The 18,477-nt window shown below is 41.2% G+C and overlaps 1 protein-coding gene across 1 annotated transcript in view; it reads left to right on the top strand.

Annotated features, from left to right (window-relative positions):
* LOC119648526 overlaps window positions 1–18,477 on the top strand; it is a 150,789-nt gene that overhangs the window by 113,595 nt on the left and 18,717 nt on the right. Inside the window, exon 8 of the mRNA XM_038050294.1 lies at window positions 4,934–5,478. Coding sequence (XP_037906222.1) covers window positions 4,934–5,478 — 545 coding nt within the window. The remainder of the gene's footprint in view (window positions 1–4,933; window positions 5,479–18,477) is intronic.

The following is an 18,477-nucleotide window of genomic DNA, read 5'->3' as shown; positions in this document are numbered from 1 at the left end:
TCACTGATACCAGGAACCAGGAAAGGATACCCAGGCATGGGGGAAGAATTATTCAGCTAGGAACTTAGTCGCAGACTAGTATTTTAGTACCTCCTGCAAAGTGTGTGATTGACTGATTGAGCTGAAAAGGTTAAAATGGAGAAATTACAGTGGTGCAGCCTGGTTTCACATAGAAGCAATATTTGGGGATTATGTTCATCGAGAAACAGTTCGGCTCATGTCTACGAGACCGGCGAGCTATAAAGTTGATATGCAACTCAACAATCCTAACATCCATAGTTAGGTACCAGCAAACGGATCATTTGTAATTAGACGTTGCCTGTCGTCATAATTCTAGCGAAATTAGATCCCCAACGATTTCCTGAAGTAAACGTGGTCTGAACAATGAAAGGAAAGTATAAGTGAAAAACTCCGCCTGTTTCCTCTGAGGTGACTATGGTTTTTGTTATTTAAGCTTAAATGGTCCTGGAGTTTACTGTTACTTGGTGCAGGGTATCTGCTTCTGCAGCTTTGGTCTCGGGCAGTTAATAATGCTAGCACTGGATGCACCCATTGTTGACTTAATAGTTGCCTCCAGCGAACTAATTTTCGCCTGCAAGCTTTGGAGTAAGTTTTCCAGAGACTTGTTCAATTAAGAGGCCCTTCCAGTTTGCTGAGAAGGATCTCGTTCTGTTTCCTTTAAGAAATAATTTCTTCACTTCCAGACTTCTTTTCAGGGTGTCATCGAGATCATGCCTTGCGTTGCTAACACGTTCTGCTATTCAGACTCCACTCCTGCAGGAGCCGGAATTCATTCATTTCGTTTTTCCACTGTGAAGACTTGACTTGCCGATTTACCCATAACCGTACGAATATTATGTAACATAACAATTTTACTTCCTACATTTAGTCATAAAATGACGCACTAACCTTTGCTGATTACCATTTGTATGTCAGTTGCATATGAAAGAATTAGTGTTTCTTTGATAGTGTATTTACTAAGATGTTAGTAAACTTAACTACTTTTGGAAAAGTTTAAGAGAATGGCTTAAAAATTGGAACTGATTTCACAAATATATATTTTACATAACTCAGCAATTTTATTTCAGCGAAAATTTCAGCAAAAGCAAAACATCACCATACCCTATCATAGTTCAAATTTTCAATTGATTGAAAATTACCGTCTTATTTGCAAACCAACATAAACCTGTACATAATTAAGCAATGATCACAAGAAAAGGTCGATAGTGCCTTTCTGAACAAGATGCTTTGAAAATCAAATAGTAATGAGAGCAAACAGGCCTAGTATTCACTAAAGTTCGCAAACAAACATAATTTGTGTTCGATCAAACATCCTTGACTTCTCTATAATCAATTTCAAATTAACTACATATGTGCAATCATATTGATGGTCTATTTGTAGAATAAGCAATAAACAGCATGTGTACATTAATGAACATAATGGCACACTGCGATGGAAATATGTATTACCATAAAAATTCGTGGCAAATAAAGGGTCTTTGAAATTGGATGAGTGAAGTTGTAAATGAGGTCCAGTGAAACCATCGTTGCGAATGATGATATAAACAATGTTATTATGTTTTAAAGTTGCAACGTTCAAAAAGATTTCGCAACCTTTTGTCGAATTTATTCAAGAGGTCCAATTTACATTTACTTTTTGACATAAACTTTATTTCCTTCTCCAGGCAATTTACCCTTAATTTTACTTTATTATCTTTCTTTCGAGGCATTATCTGTCTCATACATAAAAAGGGAGATATCACACAGTGCAACAATTATAGAGGTATCAAGTTACTGAGTACCATCTATAAGATATTCTCCGCTATCTTGCTAAGCCGAATAGCCCCATACGCCCAGAACATCATTGGCCCATACCAAACAGGCTTCACTCTAGGCAAATCAGCAACAGATCAGATTTTCTCTCTGCGAGGCAAGTTTAGAAATATAAGCCTCATTAACAATCACACCCCTACAGAGGAGACTACAGACTGCCTTCTACGAGGCAGTTGATCGGACCCTCGAAGTCGGTCCCAAGTACGATACCAAAATCATACTTGGAGGGTAGGGACAGAGCCCGTATTCAGGCGATACGTTGGCTCCCCCACCTTACATAGGAATACCAATGATAACGGACTGCGGATTGGATGTTGGAAGTACCTGGTTTGCGCGGAAAGCGGTCCGCAAACATATGTGGGTCTCTCCAGACAGGACACCTTTAATCCAAATTGACCACGTGCCGATTGAACGCCGCCACCTCTCAACCTTGATGAATGGTAGACCATATAGGGGGCAGGGCAATATAGACTCGGACCACTATCGCGTTGGCACAGTGCTCCGAGCTCGAATTACAACACCACCTACAATCCCCTCTGACAATCAGGTGAGAGTGAATACTGAAACCATTCACAACACAGCCCTCCGCAATACCTATAAGGGCGAAATGGATGCCGTAATAAGCGCAGTCAACAGAGATCCTGGAGATGAAGCATCAACAAATGATCTTCACAACCACCTGAAGAACGTTATCATTGATTCGGCCACAAAATCCTTGTTCCTAGCCGCCAGAAAAGTCGAAACGGCTGGTTTGACGATGAATGTAAGCTAGCAACGGAACGTAAGAATGCTGCATACCGAGTAATGTTGCATTCTCAAAGAACGCGGGGACGCGCAGAGACTTATCACGAAATCCGTCGAGCGGAGAAGCGGCGTCAAAGACGGAAAAAGGAAGCCTGGGAGAACCATCAAGCCTGCGAACTAGAAAAATGTAGGAAGCAACCGCACTAGGCGGGGAAGTTTTATCAACAAGTCAGCAGGATGAAGCCTTACACACTTCGATGCTCATCCAGAACATAGGCGAGTTTGAGGTCCCGCAAACAGAAGACGACGGACAAATACTGCCACCACCAAGTTTAGTAGAAACAGTCCGTGCAATTCATTGGATAAAAAAAGTCGCCAGGAGCCGATGGAATTACAGGCGAAGTGGTTAAATATGGAGGCGACCAATTACACCAAGTGGTTCATCAACTTATGTACAAAGTATGGGACAGCGAATCAATGCCTGATGATTGGCAACGAGGCATTATCTGTCTCATACATAGAAAGGGAGATATCACACAGTGCAGCAATTATAGAAGTATCACGTTGCTGAGTACCATCTATAAGATATACTCCGCTATCTTGCTAGGCCGGATAGCCCCATACGCCCAGAACATCATTGGCCGATACAAAAAAAGGGTTCACTTTAGGCAAATCAACAACAGATCAGATTTTCTCTCTGCGGCAAGCGATGGAAAAACTGTTGTAAAATGGACAACAGTTGCACTATCTATTCATCGACTTTAAAGCTGCCTATGATAGCATAGCCAGGGTAAAACTGTACACGGCCATGAGAGAATTCGGTATCCCGACGAAACTAATAAGACTGACTAGGCTGCCCCTGACCAATATGCAATTCCAGATAAAAGCAGCAGGATCACTCTCAAGACCATTTGACATCAACTACGGTCTACGAGAAGGGGATGCCCTATCATGCGTCCTTCTCAACCTGGCCCTCGAGAAAGTGATCCGTGATGCTGATGTTAATACAAGAGGTACGATCCTCTCTAAGTCCACCTAACTGCTGGCCTATACTGACGATATCGACATCATGGGAAGAACCACCCGAGACGTACAAACTGCCTTCATCCAGATCGAGCAGACGGCGCAAGATCTTGGGCTGCACATCAATGAAGGCAAGATAAACTATATGGTGGCAACGTCAACACCGAAAACGAACCAACCAACAACATCAAACCGCACTGGTCAAACAAGAAGAATAAGGATAGGAGAATACAACTTTGAGACGTGTTGAGATGTAGGGTCGAAAATCACAACCGATAACAGCTACGATAATGAAATCCGCGCACGGTTGTTGTCAGCCAACAGAGCATATTTCAGCTTACAAAAACTGTTCCGTTCGAAACGTCTCACCATAGGGTCAAATCTCTTACTGTACAAGACTATAATGTCGCCAGTCCTAATGTATTCCTCGGAAACTTCCTCTTAGCAAGAAAAATTGCGAACTCTTGGCCGCATTCGAGAGAAGAAACCTCGAAAGAATTCGAATAGAATTAGCCTACACAATGACGAAATCTATGAGCGATACCATGACCGTCAGGTTGTGGATAAAATCCGGTTCAATAGGTTACGGTGGACGGGTCACTTAATCCGTATGGATGAGGATGATCCAGCCCGGAAAGTCTATAAGGGCAATATCTACGGTAGAAAAAAAAGACGAGGCAGACCCTGCCTAAGATGGAGCGATGGCGTAGGCCAGGACGCCAGACAACTTTTACGGATATCGAATTGGTGGAACTCGGCGCAAAACCGGGATGTCTGCAGTTCCTTATTAAGGCAGCCCTAGACCGGATACTGGTTGTTGCCCCGTTGATAATGATGATGATTATCTTTCTAGAACTATGGCATCTGCGTTCTAATAAAACCTAACCCCGATCAACTATAAAGTTTCAGTCTCATCTATTGAAAGCATACGAATACGTATGTAAGTAACAACAAGCTTTCAATTCTATAAAAATTTCTTCTTCTTCTTCAGCCTTTGTCCTATTCACAACCGGTGATCGGTTGGGCAATTTTGCTCAGTCAAAGGCTTGACCTGGATGCAATCAAGAGGCTTTCAAATCCCTATCCAGTATTTCAAACCACCGTTGTTTCGGCCGGCCTTTTAATCGTTTTCCACCGACTTCGATGTTTAGGCCAATATTGACAAGTGAATTCTCGTTAACGGGAATTACGTGATCATACCATCGAAGACGTCTCTATCGCATTTTTTTCACGATCGGTACAACCGTTGATTCAATCTGAGACCATGTTGCATGAAGCGATCATTCCAGTCTTCAAAAAGTTGTTCAAGATTAGCTTTGCTATGAAACACCAGGAAAACATAATTTGCATAAAGCGCCGTATAAAGCGCGGGACATTCAACGTCTAGCGACAAGAAACACGAAAAAGATCAGTGGTGAGAGCCACACTTCGTACTTTACTTTTCGGATCATGATAGAGCAACTTAACCCAGCGCACACGGTTATGAACATTTTAACGGAAATTAACAAGATACCTTCAAAAATCCAGTTCACCATGGAAATGGAAGCAAATGGACCCCCACTGTTCCTAGACCTGCAAAACATAAACAACAAAGATAAATTCGAATTAGAACTATATGGGAAACTTACAGCAATCCAGACAACGGTAGCAAGGATAAAAACAGCAATGACCATGCACATTACCGAAGAAGCACATAAGACGCAATGTCGTCAGGTCCTGTTTCTTTCCCCGAATCGATTCATTTTATTGCTCCAAGACGCGCTAGCATGTGGAATTGCTCCAAACGTCGATAGTGCTTGTGAAGTGGGGATGAACAATTGTTCTGTTGAAATCTGCTTGAAATGTTCTCACCATCTATCTGTCCTGGTTCGTCGATCGGTATGCAAAGCAGAGAAATTACGAAAGATCGTTTACAGAGTATCAGCAGGCTGGAATCGTTTGTTAAGTAAGAAAACGTGTAAGAGCTTAGTTTTTGCCTAAAACTGGTAAACCCCTAGTGAACCATCCTCGTTAAGACCAACGTATATGCTTATTACACACTATGAACAAAATACGGGAGCGAATACCCTATAAAAGATTACTTCGTACTGTTGAGCGTTTGAGAAGCTCAACAGAACTTTCGTACACCAAGATCAACTGACTTGGCAGATGGAATGCATGGGAAGGGTAATCATCATCATCAACGGCGCAACAACCGACGTAACTAAGCCTGCCTTAATAAGGAACTCTAAGCTACCCTAAAAGCTATCTGGCGTCCTGCCCTACGCCATCGCTCCATCTTAGGCAGGGTCTGCCTCGTCTTCTTTTTCTACCATACATATTGCCCTTGTAGACTTTCCGGGCTGGATAATCCTCATCCATACGGATTAAGAGACCCGCCCACCCTAACCTATTGAGCCGGATTTTATCCACAACTGGACGGTCATGGTATCGCTCATAGATTTCGTCGTTATGTAGGCTACGGAATCGTCCATCCTTATGTAGGGGGCTAAAAATTCTTCGGAGGATTCTTCTGTCGAACGCGGCCGTTTTTTGGCTAAGAACCCAAGTCTCGGAGGAATACATGAGGACTGGCAAGATCACAGTCTTGTACAGTAAGTGCTTGTGGAAAGGGTAATACCAGCAAATATCGGGCGGTGATTACTCTTTATGTCAAAAGGTATTCAACTCACCTGTCGAAAGCTGTCTAATAGGGCGAGGTTTTGGTACAATACAGACAATGGAAAACATTGTTTCCACTGTAGTCCCACTATTGTGAAACATCGTGTGCATCGGTGTATACAACGTGTCATTTGCTAGAGAGCAACGTAGTAGTAATTCTGTTGCTAAGCATTTCGTGAATGTACAGTTTTATTTACTTGAAACAATCACTGCTGAAATGACTGAAAATGGAGGCTTGGCATTTGCCAAGCAGAAGACATAGACACTATTTATTACGAAGTGCTATTGAATGATGAAAAATGCTAGGCAGAACTTCAAGCAGCATTTGCAACATATTTACAATCAAGCGTCCAATGCGAGCAAGGTTATGACGAGGATAAAGCCAAATATTGGCGGTCCGCGATGCACCCGTATGTAGCTTATAGCTAGTGTGGTGTGCGGAAAGATATAGTAAATTGGACTTACCCTATTACAATCGGTTTCGTAGAGGACGTTTGAACAATGTTGTACTCTGTAATTGACAACATCGATTGTAATTCAGTTCCAAATAAAAAGTTTAATTATATTTTAAACACGCATCTTTCTACTTAAACAAGTCGGAATACCGGAAGCTGGAGGCTTCGTCTATAAAGGTTTTGTGTTCATCTTATGTGAGAAATTTCTACGCACATTTTTCCATCCGTATATAGCTACAAATCCAATATATTCCTTCATATTTTTCCAAACTACAAGACATGCGTACAAATTACAGACATAGATATTATTCCCGCCCTAAACAAACACTCTGCCTGTTACAAATACTCATATTTTCGATTTACTTCACGCTCAAAAGTATACATATGTATATATATAGTACGTACATTGAATACCGCTGGTTTAATGTACTAATATATCTATATGGATTAACTAACCTCATTAGCACGTATATATACCTACATGCACACACATGTCTGTCTGGAGTAACTAATATTGATATACAAATGACCCAAAACCTTAAAATAAAACGTTTCTTTGTGACCCCCCATTCATGTGAGTTCACTTTGTTGTAATATTGACGAGTTAATATGGGATGATGACGTCATACACGTTGTAGAATCCACGAAATTCAAAACAAATGGAAAAGTTTCACTCCCTATAACTTTGTTAATAATAGTTGGATTTTCTTCAAACTTGACCAAATTATGCCTTTTGTCGTCCTTTAACAAATGCAATTTTGTAGTTCTAGCATGGGGTTTCCGGCTAAATTTCTAAAATATGCTAATATACTATTATTAATTTTATTCATTTAGATATTGGAACGGGATGTATTTTCAGGCCTATATTTCGTTTAGATATACCACTATGATTTTTTTCAGATTTTTCGGTTAGATAGGTTCTGAGAACGAGCCCTGTTACACTTTGGGGTCATGTTTTGAGTCCTCACTCCCCAACGTTTCACCCAATATCAAATAAACGATTCGATTCGAAAAGTACTAATTGAGCCCTTTTATTTGATACCCCACATGGCCACATTTTATGAAAGAAAATTTACACCCTTCATTCACATGTGTGGGGCGCCTCCCCCCCCCCCCCCCCCCCCCAAACTTAGCACTAAACGGTGCCACTTACTGCATGTACATTTCATACAAAACCGTAAAAAGCTGAAGCATTCTTATCATAAAACTTATTAGACTGGATATTATGTCAAACTTTTTGTCGGTCAGTCTATACAGTATATCTCCGCAAATTATAAATTCGGGAGAGTTCATTAGATTGTGGAATACAAAATAAATGCAACTGTTCAAAAACGTCTCCAGCTAAATAATTTGAGCTTAAATTCAACAGTCAGCAATTTAAAGCAGTTTACATGCAAAGCTGTAAGTTGTTGAATGCATCAATTGTAATAACTTTCTTTCGTACTCTCTTATCCAGTAAATCTGGCAAGTAGCAGTAATAACAGAGAAAACCGATTAATATCGCGTGTAATGTAAATCAATGGTTGCCTATTCATCTTAACACTTGCAGCTTCTACGAACAATTACACCTTGAATGAGGTTTTCATGCGGAACACTATGGTTTCTACAAGTATGAATATAACTATTACCAAATTGAGTTACACGCAAGTAAATTAACCCTTAAAAATTATTTGGTGAATGAAGTAATAATAAAACCACAATTAAGAGCACGACAATATTATGCTGTTTGCATTGGAAAAATGGGTCGCTTTTAACTCTTGGCGTCTTTTCTCAATTTAAAAAACATAATTTTCATAGTCAACCTCAAAATATTATTATTATTATTTGTAAGCTACTGCAATCTTGGCCAGTGGTTGACTTTAGCAATCACAATCACTACTAGCCAAGCAAATATGCTCGAAGATTTTTATGGTATGACCGCAACTGACTTAAAACATATTTTTGCTACATAATTCTCGCAAACTGGAAATAGCATCGATTATATGTATGTAATTCAAAGTCCAGACACAAATAGGCTAACATCAGCGAAAATCCAGAAAGAAACAAAAATAGTTCAGAAGATTTCTAGAATTTTAACCCTCCATTTCATTTCTGACTATAAACAAATTGACATCTAGCCTATTAAGGAGACAACCTACTTTACTTTAAGAGGCTCGAAAATGGGTCATTTCTGTAACTCTTTTTAAGTAGCATAATACAATATACTAATGTAATTATTTTTGGGTAGCATCCATACACAGTAAATACACACTAAAAAAATCTTATTGTTTTTCCAAAGTTTTTTTATACCAAAACCGATTTTAAATAGAATGCCTTGAAAATACCCGTCTTTGAGGTGTTGATGATTTTGTGATTTATCTGACAAACAGCTTCTCTATGGTCATGACAGTGGGTATCGTTCCACTGATAATTATAAATCTTCATTGTGAGTCACGAAAATGGGGGGGGGAGGGAATGTTTAAGGGAGTCACCCCGTGTGAAGGCCGTTTTTTTGGCTTTCTTTAGAAATTTTTTGTGAAGAACTGGATGAAATACGAATTTTTCACCATATATTAAATAATATCTTGATCATGCGTAGTAATTTTTCCAGCCCGATCGTATGGTTCGTTATTGAAATACAGAGCAATTTATACACCCATCTCCAAGAAAGGTGTTTTTCTGCTGCCACGCTAGAGGCCGCTACGATCATCTTACAGAAAAAACAGTAAACGGCATTTTAACGTCGAGACTTAACTACAGTCTGCAAACTAGCATTATTAAAAAATATTAAAAGGTAAATTTTTGGTGCCGTATTAAACTTTTTTTTCTGAATTTTGCTGTTTTTTTAAGGCTTTTTTAATGAATAAAAAAAACTACTGAATGAATCGCAATTATCCTAGTTTGCGGACCGTAGAAATATGTTGTGAATAAGTCGTGAAAATTTCAAACAATTTGGTTGGATAGATTTTGCGCTATGGTGGCAGACGTTTTTCAATATACGGTTTTGAGAAAGAAAAGCAATTTTTAGCTATAAAACCTTAACTGACTATCAGTCTGCTATACCTAATCCACAAATCTTAGGTTACTTCAAGAAATACATGTAAAGCCTTGGCTTCAATTCTTGTCCTTTTAGCGAAGTCATTCGAACGTCATTGGGACCGATAAATACGACCTTCATTACGGCGATCGACATAAATCACGTGTTCACCACCATAATTTCCAAACGACTTCGAATATCAAAAAATCACTTTGCCCATATATTCTACACTATATCTAGATACACTTGATGCCAAAAAAAATTCGATTCCGCAGATCCGACACACGGGATGACCCCCTTAAAGAAAATTTTGAAATAAAAGGGTGGTTTTTGGTGTAATTTGATATCGAAAAAAATGATATTGTGAATAATTCTGCCCTTTTTTGGGTTGCGACGATGAGGGGAGGATTGACCGAGTAGTTCGTCTAAACCGTGCACACTGTATACATATTGTTTCGAAAAAAATGCATTTAAAGTTTCTCTTGATGGAAACAGCTAATTGATCATACCTAAAACGACCGCTTCCCACTACCTACCGGAACATGACGAAATTTTCAGGGAATATTCTTGCGCACCAATACTCTACTAAAATGCAATAAAAAAAATGGAAGAAACATTTTTTCTAAAGTTCCCCTAATTTTCAAACAACAAGCATGTTAAAAGTTAAGCAACTTGTGGTAGTAATTAATCTTTTTAAGGTTTTATGTGAAACAAAACTTTATTACAATCGGGAATTCTCTCAATTCTGTCTGTCTACCTTTTTTCCTACAGTAGTGGAAATCTTCAAAATAGTCTGACTTGAACTCGCCGGAGTGTAGGATTTTTACCCACTAAAACCAACGTCGAATCCCTCCCTAGTCTGTGGAACCAGCATAAGGTATTACATCACGAACCGGGGTTAACTCACTTTAGCTATTTCTCCTTCCTACTTGCCCTACTTGTTACACTAAAAATGATTCACGATTTCATTTCATTTCCACCGTGACCTTACAAATGGCCTTCAAAAAAGTGTTTGTATTTTTGAAACATCTGAACTTAAGAACTTCGATGGATTTAGTTAAATAACAATAATAGTTAGTATTTGATCAAAGGATAAAAAAATATGCATTTTTTAAGGTTTTGTGTGAAACAAAACCTTATTAGAATCGAGACGGTGTCTGTCTGTCCGTCTGTCCGTCTGTCCGTCTGTCCGTCTGTCCGTCTGTCTGTCTGTCTGTCTGTCTGCCTGTCTGTCACACCCGATTTATTCGGAATCGGCTAGACCGATTGTCACGAAAATTGATGAGAGTATGTAATATGGTGTTCCCTTTACACATTACTTCGGGCTTGCCCTCCCGCTCTCCCGGCTTTGGGAGCCTTCAAGTCAGGGAATTCCTCTCACCAACGGGAGGGGAGGGGAGGAAGGGGGTTGTTGTTAGTTCAGGTAACCCCTTACCGTCCGATACCTTGGCCGGTCGAGTTCAAACTTCTTCGTAATAAGAAGAGCCCGAACACAATGCGCAATACGATTCCAGCTGCCAGCGCTCTTCAGCATCTCTCGCACAATGTTGTCTGGAGAGAGCTCCCATGCGTCTGCATAAAGCTGCTGGCGGAGGCCGTCCCACCTCTCGCAAGAGAAAAGCGTCATCCGCCATTCCATTACAGAACACACAATCAGGTGATCGCGCCTTCCCAATCCTGTGCAGGTAAGACTGAAAACCTCCATGCCCACTTAGAAGTTGGGTAAGGAAGTTATCAATCTCACCGTGCGTTCTGTTCAACGATGGGTCTAATTTGTCGATCAGCCGCGCAGTCCACTTGCCCCTTGGCACATTTTGCCAAGAAATTTGCTACTCGCTAAGGGTGCGTTGACGTTCTTCACGGGCAACCACTTCTCTTAAGTTTTCGCCCTTACGGCGATAGATAGCTTTGCGCTCCTTGGCAAGGCGGGCAACGGGGATCACTCCCGCAATCACCATCACAGCCGGTTCGGAGACGGTGCGATAAGCAGACGCCACTCACAAAGCTCGGCTGTTCATCCCAGAAGTACAAAATTTGGCAAGCGTGTAATGAAGAAGGTCAAATTTGAAGAAAACCAACTATTATTAACAAAGTTATAGTTATTATTAGTTATAGTTATATTAACAAAGTTATATCATGTGTGGTAGAAAAAGGCGATTAAAGCTTCAACTTTAGGCCGTTTACAATACGAATCGTCAAACTGAAAAAAAAACAACAACCCCAACCGGATGACAGCTTCTTTTAAAGACATTTACCCGTACGAATGTGACACAATCGCAATTCTTTTTTCTGGCCTGAAGGTGTATTTACTAGGTCGTACAAGCGTAGTAATTCGCGGGTAAATTTCAGGGTACCCCTTTTACATTGCCGATCAATGTAACTAGTTCTGTGTTCATGTCCGTCTATTTTATCAAAATGTAGTGGGTTTAAGAACCAAGTCAATTTATCCGCGCTGACCCAACAGCATAATGATTGTGTTGACCTATGTGTCTCACCACCTAACTTCCACCCCTTTAGTGTATCTTGTATCTACGTGCCCCTGTGCTAGGCATTCCCACCTGTATGAAGAATTGTTTGACAGCTTATCGGAGCTTTTTACTTTTAAATTCTTCCCCATTCCGTTCTATTTCTGCGAAAATTTTAACCATCCTATGCTCAATTGCACGGCTAGCTTTCCCATTCCATTCAACAACCTCTTCCACACCTCCCTTCCCCTCTCTTCCTTTATGAGCACTTGTTCTGCCCTGAATTTTAACACTTTCAAAAACTTCTTGGGCCGCACTCTCGATCTCTTCCTTTCGAACCTCCCCGAGTTCCACCTCTCTCTATTTCCTCGCCCATTCTTGTATGTCAAAATAACCGTCACCACCACCCATACTCACGCCAAATTGAGCGTAATTTGGTAAGTTTAATTTCTGGAAAAGGCAACTTTGACGGTTTTAATTCAACCTTAGGGTCAACTGGAGTCACAATTATCAAACTCGATTTGTGATCAAGCTCTTGACACCTTTTATAATGTCCTATCCGATCTCTTCTCCTGTTTGTTTTTGATAGCATCCTTTTGAAACATGCAATGCAGAAGAAGTTTTGGTCTTCAAAAAATGACGCCGACCTTACTCATTATAAGCCTACGCGCTCCACTGTGAAGTTGATAATTAAAATAACGCATAAGAGATACCTGTTGAGCCGTTTTGGTTACACACTCATCATTTCCCAAGATACGTCTACGACTGGCTGACCGTCCATTTCGGTATCCTTATTGTGAGAGAACAGCATGGTTTCGTGAAACACAGATCTACTGCTTTAAATCTTTTGATCTTTAGCAAGCGTTGCTTAATGCTTTAACTTATGGCGGGAAGTATATGCTATTTGTTCCGATTATGCCAAAGCTTTTGATACTGTTGACTATAATGTTATCCTCTCCAAACTGTCTCAAGTTCCTCCCTCAATCATCTCGTGGTTTTCCTCCTACCTGTCATACCGTCTCTACAGAGTTTCTTCTCATGAACATTCATCCAGTTCCTTCGCAACTATGCTGGTGTTGCAAGGTTCCATACTTGACCCTCTCCTATTTCTGTCTCTTATCGATGACCTCCCCTCCATCCTCACCGATCGATGTTTGCTGTGCGCTGACGGCCTTAAATTATTTGCCTCTCTTTTGTCTCCGCTGGACTATACTCTCTTGCAGTCCTACCGCGATACTCTGGTCCATTGGCGCTCTGTTAACAAGCTGACACTAAATGTCAACAAATGCCACTCGATATGCTATTCACTTCATCGAACTCACCACCTTGACAATAAGTAATCTGCAAGTACACCGCCATGCTCACCGTGGACGTGTTGCTCACTTCGTGTCTATCATCACTGCAGTATTGGATGGCCGACTTGGAAGTGATAATGTGATTACCAATTCTAATTTGCCCATAATTTCACTATCGACGCTTTATGAGGAGGATCGCCTCCGTTCTTTCGCAATACAGAGCTCTTTGGGACACCTGCAAAGAGAACATACTGCTGGTATCCGTCATCGATACTACTACTACTACTAAAGCCTACTTTCTAATAAATTGCTATCGACAAAAGCAGGAAAGTAGGTGGGAACACCAACCGCTGCCAGCAATTTCCATATTAAGCTCCAACTGGCCAAATTGAATGCATTCTTGACGTCCAGGATTACCACCACAAAATATTGACTGGAACTACCCTTTCCGTGAATCGCGTTATCAGCCAATCCAGTAAGCAATGTGAGTAAGCTTTACGGAACCCGCTCTGAAAGGCCTCCTTGACTCTCAATAACCGAGAGCAATCTCTAAAATTTTCCCCATAGTATCGAGAAGACATGTGTGTCTATATGGGGATGGCTCACCTGGATATTTACCAACCTTTGGAAGCAGTACCATTTTCTGCCGTTTCCATTTTGTAGGAAATATCCCCTCGAATGAGCACACTTCAAACAACTCAGTGGTCTAGATTTTACGGAGAGCTTAATAACTCTCTTCGGTATGCAATACAGGCCCGGAACTTTGTTGTAGCTTATTCGGTTGCAGATCTCCAGTAGCTCGTCTATGATTACTACAGGAATTGTCGATATATTCAAAGATCTCTGAAGTGCTAGGGGAATAGCCTAGATGATTTTCAATAAGGTAGGGTGCATGATCTGTGGGGATGACCGACCTATAGGCATTCTCTCCCGAATTTGCACCCACTTACGAACAGAAGTCTTTAAAACACTCCCGCTTTCCCACTGGATGACAAACTTGAGGTTTTTGCAAGATTCCCTGTAGGCATACTCCTTTTATCCCTGATCGATCCTACCTACCACCCTCTAAGCCATTCGTCTGGTGTGGTTTCAAGCTGATACAAGGCTGGCAAATTCATTATTCCAGCAGTAGTTGGATCATCTTTTAAGGAATGCGCATCTCCTAGTCATGGACGCGTCACATGTTTTGGCGATGTGCAGGGGCAAACAAGCACATCTGAGATCAGTATATCAGAGGCATTATCTAAAGGAGCTCTGAAACCAAAAGAGGTTCTTAGGACGATCTAGGAGACACCTAAGCCCTCATTATAGAAGTCCGGAAAGCCGAAAATAGCGGGCATTAGTCCACATGAGAAGAAAAAACAAACAAACCCTAAACCCAAGAGGGGGAGATCCCGGAAAGGCCAAGGATGGGGCCAGGCAGAAGCCTGCCATTGGGTATGCTAGTGCGATCAAGGGCACTCGACTGGCCATATTGCCAAAAACTTTCCCGGTGCGAATACTCATTCATGGGGAGCAGAAACTATTGAAGACCTGGTCGTCAGGCAGATGAGCGATGGATGAATTGCGAAGCTTTACTGGAATACCTGCCGATTAGGTCATATTCTAGCGAACTACGTGGCGGAGGACTGTAGTTCCGAAAATGTCAGACTGGGAATGAGCAGCATTGTCGGCGCACATGGCGACAGTGTTTCTTTCGAACGCCGCCGCAGAGAAACGAGGAATATTACGGGCCTCCTAATTGCTCAGAATGAGGATCTCCACACGCGCTTATCGAGAGTCTTCAGAAACAAGGAGGAACGCAAGAGTAGACTCACGATCGGGGTGGATGACCCTGGAGGCAATCAAACATCGAAGTTGCCATATCAACTATGGATTTGCAACATACCGCGGAGGAAATCTACTTCTGAGGAGATCTCGGGTGGAAAACCTATCGAGGTTCGCGAAGGAATCTCGAAGGCCATAGAGATTGAAAGGACTGGACCAAACAGGAAAATAGACCTGTTGTTCAGTGAGAAAAAGAACTGGGCGACCCAGGTCTAGATCTGTTAAGGCTTAAGGTAGACAGCGACTTGTAGGGAAGCGCCATGACGAAGGAGGAGGGTAATACTCCGACAGTGGGGAAGATCTCCAGGCTCTAACGGAAAACACTCTGGCTTTCTGGATCGGTAGAGAGCAGGCAAATTAATGTACGACAGGAACACATTCTATTGTCGTGAATACTACTCAAGATTGCCCACAGGGTGGGGTACCATCACCGCTTATGTGGAATATGGTAGTGGAACTCCTAGAAGGGCTCACATATATTGGAATACAAGCCCAAAGTTATGCTAACGAAATTATGTTTATCTGTAGGGGTAAATATGAGGATACCCTACATAATAGAGTTACTAATCCAGCCAAAACCACCATAGTACCATTCACTAGGAAGCATAAGCTTGATCGGCTCAAAGTCATTGAGTTACATGGTATGGAGGTGAAACGAGAAGCAGAGGTCAAATATCTAGGAATTACACTAGACCGAAAATTACTCTGGAAGACGCATGTTGGAAGCAGTAAAGCTACAAGGGCTTTGATGACTTGCAGCTCGATAGCAGGAAAAAAGGAGTTGCACCCAGAAGATACTACTTTGGATATACACTGCAATAGTAAGATCTATGATTGCTAAGGGGCGGTAAGCCGGGCAGAAAGAACTCAACTCAGCACAACAGCCAGTGAGTTACACAAACCCTAAGATTTGCACATGTATTAGTAGAGCAATGTGAACATGCCCAATGACATCCTTCTAGGCGGTACCCCGAATTATTGATAGCAAGGGATTATATGAGAATGAGGTTTCATTCCGATAAGTAGTTTGACATACGTTGGAGTAACAGGGCAAACTGGAAGAACATGATTGTGACATACAGTTTAAACTGGCAACTGATGGCTTGGTATACACCCCTCACAGCAGCAATGTACTCGGAACCAATGGGAAAGCCCAGTAGCTTATTCAAGGCGGAAATATTATATAATATATGCTATATATGTGCCTCCTTCACCTCCAAAAGAACTATATGGCAGAACATTGTCATTCTGACCGACAACCAAGGGATGATTAAGGCAATTAGATCTACCCAGAGTAAACTCTCATCTGAAATGCCTTGAGAGACTGAACACGCCAGCACACAGACAGGTCTGGCTACCCTGGGTTCTAGGCCGTGTTGCGTTGGAAGGCATTGAGGCAGCGTACAAACTAGCCAGTAAGGGAGGAGGGACATCTCTACACGGACCAGAACCCTTCTGTGGAATCGAAAGCAGGTTTGCGGCTATGACATTAAAAAGCGAAGAGGAACGGTTGAGGGCAATGGAAGAGTTCAGGATGCTTATGAGGGGATACGAACCCAAGTACTATTTAAAACTCGCCAAATAGAACCTGCGGATTATATTGGGAACCCTCACTGGTCACTGCCGGCTAAGCTATCACCTGGGAAAGCTAGGGATATCTAGGGGCATTGTCTGCACCTTCTGCGCGGAGTGGAGGTGGTGTCTGGCACTTGTATAAAGTAGAGAGAATATTCAATATCAAATGCCAAATTCAAAAAATTAGAAGTAGATAATATATTAAATTTCCCGACTACTATAGTTAATAATTAACCGGTGAAAGGGGCACATTAGTTCTTTAAGGACACAGTACTGCACGCTGATGTCTTTTGACTGTTTAAGGATCGTACGAGGTATTCCCATTGCACAATGTCGAAGGCTTTCTTCACATCGAAGATGATGAATGCGCAATAAGATCATCTATCGATGAAGTTACACGAAACGCTTTTCTGCTAAAAAATCACGATTAGCCTGTTTCATATAATGCCTTCTACAGAAGCGTTTTCGCGCGAAACTCCCACTTTTATAGCCGTGTTGGGTATCGTACCTAGTCCAGTTGCTTTCTTGTAGGAAACAGCAAGCTCGCTTCCAAATACATCTGCAACAAAAATGTTGCGGATGATTTCGGTTTTTTCGGTTTTTCTAAACTTATAAAGTAGAATATTCGTTTCGTCAGGCGACTGACCGACGAATTTGTACGAATTAACCGGAAGTACGAATAATCGGGATACGCATTGTCGGGACTCCACTGTATTTGGAGACATGCACTGAATATTCATTGTTACCAAAAGCACTTGACAAATACCATTTCTAAAGACTAGCCTAGTCAATATTCGCACCCAACTTTATTTCATACAAGATCCAACAAGTACACTTTCCCAGGGGCGTGGTTCCAAATTTAGACCAGTTGCTTCTTCAGACGAGATGTGGATCGAATATTAGCTAATGGAATTGGCAAACTGTGGAGAATATGTAGACAAAAGCAAAGTGTAGAGTGCAACTGATAGATTGTAAATACTGTCCACTGCAGATACTTTTTGTTGTCCCTTCTTTACATTTACAGTCAGATCTGATTAATTCGAAATCAAAGGGACTAACGAAAACTTCGAATTATCCATAATTCAAATTACGGAAAATTAAGGGACCAAAAGAAAAGTCAAGTTCGAATTATCAAATTTCCACTGTACAATAAAATTAGAAGTTATGTCTAACTTAACAATTATTGGAAATCTCCCTGCCAATAAAAGATTTTTTAAGGGGAGAGTTTTTCGGAAATTCATTTCATTTCATTCTTCTTTAAAAACACAAGCAAACCACATTTGGTTCTGGATAAAATCCGATTCAATAGGCTGCGGTGTGTGGGGCACCTAATCCATATGGGTCGAAAGATCCAGCCCAAAAAGTTTATGGGGACAATATGCCCCCAGCCTCAGATGACGTGATGGTGATGACCAGGATGTTAGACAGTTGTTAACGATATCGAATTGGTGGATTTCGGAGCGAAACCGTTGCTTATTGAGGTAGGCCTACACCGGCCACTGTCCTGCTGATGATGATCATGGTTTACTAAGACCATTAACATTGATATTTCTTATTTAACGAATATTTCTTAGATTGAAGTA

This window comes from Hermetia illucens, chromosome 2 (assembly GCF_905115235.1).
Source record: "Hermetia illucens chromosome 2, iHerIll2.2.curated.20191125, whole genome shotgun sequence".
Lineage (NCBI taxonomy): Eukaryota > Metazoa > Arthropoda > Insecta > Diptera > Stratiomyidae > Hermetia > Hermetia illucens.
This window is presented reverse-complemented; position numbering and strand designations above follow the sequence as displayed.